Source organism: Acipenser ruthenus, chromosome 43, assembly GCF_902713425.1.
Source record: "Acipenser ruthenus chromosome 43, fAciRut3.2 maternal haplotype, whole genome shotgun sequence".
Taxonomy (NCBI): domain Eukaryota; kingdom Metazoa; phylum Chordata; class Actinopteri; order Acipenseriformes; family Acipenseridae; genus Acipenser; species Acipenser ruthenus.
Window position 1 is genome coordinate 2967061 of NC_081231.1, and position 10871 is coordinate 2977931.

Genomic DNA, 10871 nt, shown 5'->3' on the forward strand with positions numbered 1-10871 from the left:
GGCTTCCTTTGTTTTCTACAGAATCAGTTTCGTTGGTGATTCAGTGATTACAGCTAACAAAAATAATGTCATGCAGCTCTCCTGTCATACAGTCTCTTCAGAGTCATGTTACTGGCTGAAAGCATGTCAATCAACAGGGGAAGCAGCTGATTGGTTACTGACAGGAAAGTAGCCAGTGAAGGGGTGGGGACAAACATTTTGACTTCTCAATGAGACATCACGGAAGATCTAGCAGAAAATGTCATTGAATGGCAAAAGTTCCTAAGTACATGTTGTTGTTGTTGTTTTGTCTGACTCAGGTGTTGAGTGTGCATCTAAACAATTGGAAGTTGGACAGAAAATTGGGTCTGGGGACGCTGTCTCTCTACACCGTGTTCCTCCTCTGTTCCATTCTGATTGAACTGAACGTCATTGTCAGCCTGCCTCCATGCCACTAGGGGGCACCGAAGAGTAAGCTGCCAGCTCTCGCTGGCTAAACTCCCACTCAACACAAAGCGGGGGAACAGAAGACAGAATGATCCAGCAAGCTCAGGCTTCAGACTTCAATCTAAAGGGGTTCTAGCTGAGGAATCTATTAATACCCATGTGCACTTCCAGTCACTATGTGCAGTTTTGAAAGAAGCACATGTTATGACAAATGTGTGTGAAATATATATCCCCTTACATCATGGAGTCTTAATATTCAATCATAAGATCATAGTAATTTATAGTAGATAAACATTTTTAAAACAGTTTTTGGTGAAGCGATCTGTGTACTTTAATGATCTAAATCAAATTCTGTATTGTCTCTTTGTCTGGGTGATTGTATTCACATTGGGGATGAGTAGATAGTCACGTTGATATAAACATGCCTTTAAGAGGTGTCAGTGTTTAGGTCTTTAAAATACACTGCACTTTGAATAATTCTATTGTGATATATATATTTGTGTGGAGCTTGTTAAAACGTTTTAAAAGCTTGTAGTACTATTTTTTAATACTTTTTGTAGCTTACAGATTCATGTATAAATGTTTGGGTATTTTATAAAATGCGGGTAGCAGAAATATATTTATAGAAAATGGAAACTTTGTACGGTATGAAATATCAGTTAATTTTGTATGTTGTTTAGATTCACCTTTGCATATATATTTAGGTCATCAAGACCTGATGACTAAGTTTAAAGCACTCCTGTGGCTTCACTATAGTCTTTTCTCTACAGATGGTACACCAGAGTGTAACCATTAACCTGTCCCCCCTGCAACTCTTTTTTTTCTATGTAGTAATTGTTACTGTTATATTTATTACATCCACTAGGGGGAAGAATATGACTGGATGTACCAGCTGCAGAGAGAAGGCCACAGGGTTGCTTCTGAGTTTTAAATACTAACCAGGATGTGACGACCTTAACAGAAAGTGAATACAAAGTGAATCTAAACAACAACAATTTATTAGTTCATGGGATTCAGACCCTTTTAAGATAATATCTAAAGCTGTATCCACACTGAACGCCAGCGACACGAGCGAATAATTCAGAAGTCACTGCAGTCAAATGGAAGTATCCACACCCGCAGCGAGCGACGCGAGCACCGTCGCTTTGAGAAAGTTTCGCGTCGCTAAAATAGAACATGCGACTGGAATGAAACTGACCAATCAGATGCAAGGTTATCACCCTTGAAACACGTCAAGCACACGCCTCAAAACACGCCACGCCTCAAAACAAGTCACGCCGAAAAGTTAAGTTATGAGGTGCAGCAGTATCTATTATTACATGATTGGAAATTGAATGACTACAAAGACATCCAGACGAAAGACAAGGCCTGGGTGGCTTGCAGGCGATGCATTTAACAGCACCGAGACATTTTCTTTCCAAATATGCAAGTTGCATAAAAATAGGTTTATTAATAAGCAAAAATAAACCAGAGCATAGAGCAGACTACATATCCAGCATTTAAATGAAAAGTGTGCACTTTTGCTGGCTTTTAAAAATAACACTTTTAAGATATGGCCCTTTTTTTTTTGGTTTGTTTGTTTGTTTTTATGATAAACAGCATTTTGTTCTCTAAATTGTTCTGTGGCACAAATCCATGACAAGAAGAAGGTCTTACATAAAGCGAAGTTTTGTGGAGATTCACCAAACAAATAAAAATATTATCAAGGTCCTACTATTCTATACGTTGTAAAACAAAGCCAGTAATGCGTTTGTCTTCTGTGTGACATCCCAGCATTAACAAGCTCATACACAGTTTTTAAAGTTATTATGAGCCATATTTATAAAGCATGTTCTGTCAAATTCACCGGACTGTTCTAAAATGAAAAATGAAATAAAAGTAAATAATAATACAAGGTAAGTGGTGACCTGTGAATAATAACACAGATTTTAATAATAATAATAATAATAATAATAATAATAATAATAATAATAATAATAATAATAATAATGAAGACAGTGATTATGTAGTGCTTAACAACAACAATGTAATAATAATAATAATAATAATAATAATAATAATAATAATAATGTTGCACTTTAAAATACTTTTAAAAAGTTAAACAAAAAGGATCAATGAAGAAATTTGTAAAGAAACACAATTGAGATTGCTGTAAGTTGTGTATATAAATGTATAACAATAAAATCATTTTGATGACAATATCAGTTCAACTATACTACTATTGTCCAGCGGTCTGCTGACAGCTGCAGATGTACCTGGCTTCAAATCAGACTACTACTACTACTACTGGTACCACAAAAAAAATACTAATAATTATGATAGCAATAAAACTGTTGGATATATAGGGATGTTCAATAACTCCGATCTATAGATTTTACAAGTCCAACCTTTATTTTACAACGGAGTTGCCGGAGGTCAGGGTGGGACCGCCCATCTCTAGCATGTCCAATAGGAATGCGTGGGCGGGGTCATGTATGTATTTCCAGTCTTTTGGATCGTTTCCAGGTCGCGTCTGGTGTGATCGTCACGTCGCTCTGTCCAGTGTGGATGCAGCTTTAGGGTTAAAATTAGTCTTCTAAAATATTTACATAAAAAAAAAAAAACACTTGAGCCCCTTTCACACTGGCACTCCTACCCTGGTCCCGACCCAGGTTCTGGCTACCCGGGTCACAATCCCGCGTAGTGTGAAACCACATACCTCGGTCGTACCCAGATTGACCCAGGTCTGCAGCGACCCACCTCCGGATGTGGGTCTACACGCTTTGACCCATGTTGAGCGACAGAAATTGCATAACGGATGTTCGTAAGATGACAAAATAACCGCCATGCCTGCGTGAAGGTTTCAATTCTGCAAGGAACATTTCTGTTTCCTCTGTTTAGCCATATTTTTGCTGATTGAGACGCACCATGAGCCAGATCACAGCAGGGATGAAGAAACATCTGAGCCGACAATTCAATCCAGAGAAGCTTGGATGGAAGCGTCTGGAACAAGCTGCTTCGGGAGCATTGATACACGTATTGTGTATTTGCTTCTGTCACCCACGTCGACCCTGCTTCCTCACAAGCAGTGTGAAATCGCATAGCCTACCCGCATGACAGCAGGTCACGACCTGGGCAGAGCATGCCAGTGTGAAAGGGGCTTTAGAGTCATACTTCAATGGATCTAAATGATGCGGGTTTAATACAGCCATTATAAAAACCTTCCCTTATTTTTACTGATAGAAATGCACCGTGCGTTGGTAGAAATTTGATTTCCATAGCCGTGATAATGCAAAGCAAGCAATCTTAACAGTGGACTTTGAAAATGGTATTGAAAGTACATAGTTAAGAGAACTCTAGTATGGTGTGTATATAAACTTATAGTGATGGCCTGTTAACATTGTTCTAGAATTAACATAGTTTATATTCCTACCTGTTGTGTATATTCTATATTATTCTCTATTGTTAGATAATTATTGGCCAGGCTTCTGAAAAGACTTCTGCAGTCCAGATGTGGGACAGTGAGGTGGGGAAGAATATAAGGGTCGCACAGGGCATAATGCTTCCCCCATGGGCATCAGTGCAATGGTAATATGCTTCCCCGCCTCCCCACAATCAGCTTTCAGAAGTAGTTTCTATTTCAGTCTAGTTTAATTGTACACTATTCATATGCGTTTGCATTTCAGTGGCTCAAGCTAACAAAGAAACTCCCTCTTACCTGTGTTCTGTGTAATGCATGGCAGGTCTGACATGTGAACAGTGCATTCTGAGAGATCTGGTACTACACTAGGTGAAAGAAAGCTCTGTTTGAAGTGTTGCACTTCCTTGGTCACCTGGAGGGAGAAATGAACCCACCCCTTCAACGCCTTCTTTCATTAACCAACTAGCTGCTTCGCCTATTGACTGACATGCTTTACAGCCACTAACGTGGCCCCCAAAGAAACCACTGAGGTGACCTAGGAAGTGAAACCGTAACAAACTTCCTGAAATTAGGGAAGTTAAAAAAAAGAAAAGCATGTTTGCATGGGTTTCATTCAAAACTTGAAATATAGCTCATGGAAAAAGACAAGAGCTGCTTGTGTTAACTACTTTTAGAGCAGAACAAAAGCACTATGAGCAGATCTGTATACAGTTATAGAGTGGTACCAATACAATGTGTGGAAGAGCTGTAGGCACCAGGTCTGACTATCGTAAGTATTTCTGTATTTAATAAATGTCTTTTTATCTTAGATAGACTGTAGAAGAAGGTTTGCAGTTTTACAATGTCGTTTTTACAGGGCACAGTCGCTGCACAATCCTCTAAAATTATTATATTACTAGTACAGTTTTGTGTGTAGCCAAAAAATATATTATCACCCAAGAATTGTTTAGCTATCACAACAAAGTGATTTCAAACCACCCTCTGTGTCTTTTTTCAGCGTTGGTGGGTAGGATCGGAATGGATTGTCAGCGGCGTTGCTGCCGAGATGCTCCTCTCTCTCTTCCTGTAGAGAACCATCACAATTAAACTGGGCATGGCAAAATAACTTCAATTCAGACCCCTCTATTGTGGGAGAGAACAGGGGCTCTGTTTTAAAAAGCCAACCAGTGAAAAGCATTTAAAAAGAGTGAGAGAAAGAGGGAACTAAAAACTAAGGAGGAAGAAAGACACAATTAAGCAGGACTTTGGTCTGACTCCTCCTCCTTCTCTGATTGGCTCATGCTCATTCCCAGCATTCATTTGGTTCAGTAGGTGTCTAGAATAACCCTTTTCAATATTAGCTTTGAATGTTTTCCCATTCTTATGAAATCTTTCACATATATAACTGTTTCTATATTTAATAAGTGTTGCACATATTTGATACATGTTTCTATATTTGATAAATGTTACAAGTTGGTTTTTAATAGATGTTGAAAGATGAATCTGTCGCACAAATGGATAATAATGGTTTTAGGAAATCGAATCTGTTTTTGCCAGCAAAACTAAAGAAGCCTGAAGTGGCAGATGACTCAATGGCTTTTACTTCTATTCAGACCCTTCCTCAGATCCAGACTGTGTTACATATAAAGCAGCACAGACACAGGATACAGGCAGTTTGAGAAGGAGAATCTTCAATATTGGAGCACCAGAGCCCAGAAGCACTCAGAATAATTGCAAACACCATGAAAGAAAAACTAAAGGAAATGTGAAAAGTAATTTTAAATGACACTTGAAGCTACCTTATCTATTAAAACTCGGTTCCCGAGGCAGCAATAACTTCATATAAACTGAGCTAACCTATTTCCACGGAGCTGCACACATTCTTTAGCAGGCATTTTAAACAGTCTCTATTTCTTCCTGTTCTTCCGAGCCAGTTTGTAATCTCACGTAGGGCCTGGCGGCCACACGATTAGCCGACACACTTTCTTTACACGATGTATCGTAATAGAGGTCTGTATGGTTTGTACTGTCATACAAGACCACAGTTTAGGTGCGTGACCACAACTAGTATTGTAAGTGGTCTACTAGACTATTATATCATCTTACTTTGGAAATCCCAGTAAGTCACTGGTTTATACTGGTCAGAGCTGGTGGTTTGCTGCTTGTCAGATGGTTGTACTGGTTCAGGAGACTTGGTGCTGGGTGCCCAGTAAAAGACCAGTAAGATATGTTCCAATTTCACCAGTATTTGATAGAATGTTTAACATTATAACTGCCCTAGGCTTGTATTAGTAGGTATGGTAATGAAATTAGAATAATTTGAAAGTCAGAGATGAGCACATAGCTTTATGTTTGTTGAATTGTGTTATATGAACAATGATATCTCTCTATAGCTATATATATGTGTGTGTGTTGTGCATAATTTTTACTATACTGTAACTCTGTTATAATAGCAGTAGGCAGCTTTAAATTGCATTTTCAATTTTTTTTAAAGCCTATTGCCTTTTTATCATGTTTGTTCTAATTGCAGTTAATCAAGTATTGTGTTGCTTTTTTTTGCTGTAGTTAAGGTGAGTTCGGAAACTGCTTTTCAGTTCTAGTTGCTGCCCACAGACACACAGTATGTATATTTTGCCAGCAATAAAGATGTGGCTGTTCACTAGATGACGCTGGCAATTCTGTAACCACACTTTGGTTAATCTAGCCTTGTGTTACATATGCCTAAGGCTGGAGACTAGAATTTAAGAGCAGCTTCTGAACTCAGAGCACTTTAACACAAACTATTTCAAAAAGTAGAATACACAAGCACACAAATATACGAGGAATTGCCTTAAGAACAAATCAGAATGATTGCAAACAGCGTAGAAAGGCAAGGGGACCCCATGGGAATGCAATGCAAGGCTAGTCTGAAAATGTGCTTTGCTACATTGTTAAAACCGTTGCAATTAAAATACTTACAGCTACAAATATTATGTACCCCTCCATGAAGTTCTTATGCTGTCATGCTAAAACACTGAGACTTCTTTTCGCTATTGATCAATCTAATTGACTGCATCTTGCTTGTAGGCCGTTTTTGGCCTTTTTTTGTTTTGCTTCCTGGTCTTGAGAAATCATGTGATTGTGTGACCTTTCAACTCCAGCTGCTTCTATTTGCTTACGGGGGAAAAATGTCAAGTGTGCAAGCAAGGTGACAGATAGTTACATTGAGCAGCTTCTCAATATTAGAACAACAGAACACGTCAGAATGACGGCAAACCTGACCAATCTTAAGCCATTAGTTGCTATCTGTACTGTGAAGTGCAGCGTGGTACAGGAGTGAAATAGAGTAATTCTCTTAACTAATGCATTCTTCTTCTTCGTTAGATTCACTTGTACCTTTTCAAAGCACTTCTGTGGCCTCTATAAAGATCTCAGAAACATGTCTACTCTCTAAGTTCATCTGGTGCCACCAGTAACCTGTCCCCCTGCAACACTCACTACTGGATGTAGGAAATATATCAGTAAGAAATACCATGTTGAACAGATGTGGTACTTCATACATCCACTAGGGGGGAGTGTTGCAGGAGGCAGGTAACACTTGGAGGTGAGACATGTTCTGCGAGCTCTATAGAGGCTATGATGTGATTGAAACAGAAAATTATACAAAGTGAAAACAGCAGGGAGTCGTTAGGATAACTCTGATCTTTCACATCCATATCTAGACGCTCTTCAAGAATCTCAAAATAAAATTTTAATTAGCTGCCGTTTTATTTTGCCAATTATAAGAGAGTGGGAGTGATCATTGCTGAGCCTGCCCTCTTTCCTGGTTTGCTTTAGTCCCTGTTCTTTAAGACACGTTTCCATCTGCCACTGAAACTGACTTGAAACTAGTTGGAAATTGAACTCTTTAGTTTCTATAAGCAGCAGAGATTCAATCCATTTCAATTGGACTCTGTCTGTCTGTCTGTGTGTCAGTTAGGACTGCAGGCTGGCAGAACTTGATCGCTCCACATTGATGGTGGAAGTGACCTGATGAGCACCCAATGTGAAGGACGCTAGAGAGAGAGGCGGGCTTTAAATCTCTGACTGCAGAAAATAATCTGTAGACTGTGATTATATTATACTGTCCGGGGAATATTGGAAGTTGTTGAATTCATTCATAAATAGAAACTATACAACAACGTGCTACATACAGGTTTGACTTGTGTGTCATGTGTCCGGCTGCAGAGTGGATTGTAGACTGCAGGTGGAAGCTGCCCCAGTTTGATACTGGGAACGGGATGAGATTGAGTTTCACACACTGGATTCAAGGTGCAGATGGAAACGTGGTGTTAGTTCTGCTGTTTTAAACACACACTGTACAGCCAGCATGCATGGAATTTGAAATGTCTTACAGGTTTAACACTGTTACAATAATCCACACAGTTCAAGCATCAATTTACACACAAGCGAATGTACAAGTCTGCTGATGTACTGTATTGTGAGCACTAGAAACTCCGAGGCACCTGTGTGACCACGATAGCTTTGAGACCTTTGTATCCGTTTCTTAGAAAAACGTCAGTATCGTAAGAAGGCTTGAGACTGTATGTTGCTGAGCGCAATAAACAAGTCTGTGCAATAACAGGAAACAGTCTGTGCCCGTCTGTGTGTTGATTTCTTCTTAACATTACAAAGAATACATCCGGCATTCCCTTACCTCTTATTACCACAAGACTGGTCCCCCTTTAAAGAAGCGCAAACCAAAATCAATATTCATATCTGTTATTAGTCCTAACAACATCATCACTAGTCTCCTCACTCAAAGGAGTCAAACCAAACATGTAACATTCATTTTCTAATTTCTATAAGCATTAGCAACAGTATTCTTGGACTCTCTTTAATAGCATTAAAATAAATATTTTTTAAATGTTAATGCTAACAACATTAAATCTGATATATATATATATATATATATATATATATATATATATATATATATATATTGCATGTATATAACACATTTTATACAAAAGTATTGCAAAGCACTGTGCAATACATAGATGAAAAAAGAACAAACCACAATATATCTGTATAGCATGTCACACATACAACTGCCACAGTCAGACCATTTAAATAACAGCATACACATAATAATAATACAAAAGCAGCAATTTTAAAATTACATTAAAACCCACTATTTTATAAAAGTTTGTTTTTAGTCTTGACTTGAACACTGTAACAAACAAAGACAGAGCATTCCAGAATTTAGGAGCTCTACAAGAAAAAGGCCTACCTCCCACAGCCCCACATCCTGTGATCTCAGAGTGCGGTTTGGAAGATACAGGGTCAGTAACTCCTGCAAATAACTAGGTGCTAATCCATTCAGGGCCTTGTAAGTTAACAGCAAATTCTTAAAATCAATTCTATACTGCACAGGGAGCCAGTGTAAAAAAGCCAAAACAGGGGTAATATGTTCACCTTTCCTGGTTTTAGTCAAAATTCTAGCGGCGGTATTCTGAACAAGCTGCAAGCGGGATACCCCATGTTTTGGGACACTAGAAAAAAAGTGCATTACAATAATCAATTCTAGATGAAACAAAGGCATGCATTAGTCTCTCTGCATCAGATACGGAAATAATTGGTCTAAGTTTGGCTATATCTCTCAAATGGTAAAAAATACTTTAGTAACTTCCTAATATGAGTCTCAAATGAGAGATCAGGATCAGAGATGACCCCCAAACTCTTAATTTCTAGTTTAAGTTTTGATGAGAGACTGCAAGGGTCAAGCTCATGTAGTCCCACATTTCCTTTTAGTTGTTTCTGTGAGCCCACTAGCATAACCTCTGTTTTATCTGAATTCAACATTAGAAAATTCTGTGACATTCAATGTTTGATGTCTGTAAGGCAAGTAGCTAATAACACCCAGGCAGAAGAAATTCCTGGCTTTAGGGACAAATATAGCTGGGTATCATCAGCATAGCAATGGAAGTTCACTCCGTGTCTGCAGATAATGTCACCTAACAGTAGCATATATAATGAAAACAACAAAGGACCTAGAATGGAGCCCTGTGGAACACCACAGACAACTTCCGATAATGCAGATTTTTCCTCCCCAACAGATGAACTGAAACCTATCAGAAAGATAAGATTTGAACAAGGCCAGAGGGTCCCACAGTGCTTTCAAGATCAGCAGCCGAAAACCAGACTGAAACTCCTTGAATTTACCATTAAGAGTTAGAAATTTTTGTAATTGAATTGGAACAACTTTCTCTGGAACCTTATCTAAGAATGGTAGGTTGGAGATTGACCTATAGTTATTGAGGACTTTAGGGTCCAAATTGTGCTTCTTAAGAATAAGCTTTATCACAGCTACCTTAAGAGCTGAGGGAACTATACCTTATATATATATACAGTACTGTGCGAAAGTTTTAGGCAGGTGTGAAAAAATGCTGTAAAGTAAGAATGCTTTCAAAAATAGACATGTTAATAGATTATATTTATCAATTAACTAAATGCAAAGTGAGTGAACAGAAGAAAAATCTACATCAAATCCATATTTGGTGTGATCACCCTTTGCCTTCAAAACAGCATACATTCTTCTAGGTACACTTGCACAAAGTCAGGGATTTTGTAGGCATATAGTCATGTATGATTAAACAATTATACCAAACAGGTGCTAATGATCATCAATTCAACATGTAGGTTGAAACACAATCATTAACTGAAACAGGAACAGCTGTGTAGGAGGAATAAAACTGGATGAGGAACAGCCAAACTCAGCTAACAAGGTGAGATTGCTGAAGACAGTTTACTGTCAAAAGTCATACACCATGGCAAGACTGAGCACAGCAACAAGACACAAAGTAGTTATACTGCATCAGCAAGGTCTCTCCCAGGCAGAAATTTCAAGGCAGACAGGGGTTTCCAGATGTGCTGTCCAAGCTCTTTTGAAGAAGCACAAAGAAACGGGCAACGTTGAGGACCGTAGACGCAGTGGTCGGCCAAGGAAACTTACTGCAGCAGATGAAAGACACATCATGCTTACTTCCCTTCGCAATCGGAAGATGTCCAGCAGTGCCATCAGCTCAGAATTGGCAGAAAACAGTGG

General features: G+C 38.7%; 1 protein-coding gene across 1 annotated transcript in view; it reads left to right on the forward strand.

The window, feature by feature from the left end:
* LOC131709454 (sodium/potassium/calcium exchanger 3-like) overlaps nt 1–8402 on the forward strand; it is a 58654-nt gene extending 50252 nt beyond the window's left edge. The window contains exon 17 of the mRNA XM_059011999.1: nt 300–8402. Coding sequence (XP_058867982.1) covers nt 300–437 — 138 coding nt within the window. The 3' untranslated portion in view covers nt 438–8402. The remainder of the gene's footprint in view (nt 1–299) is intronic.
* Nucleotides 8403–10871: the final 2469 nt, after the last annotated feature.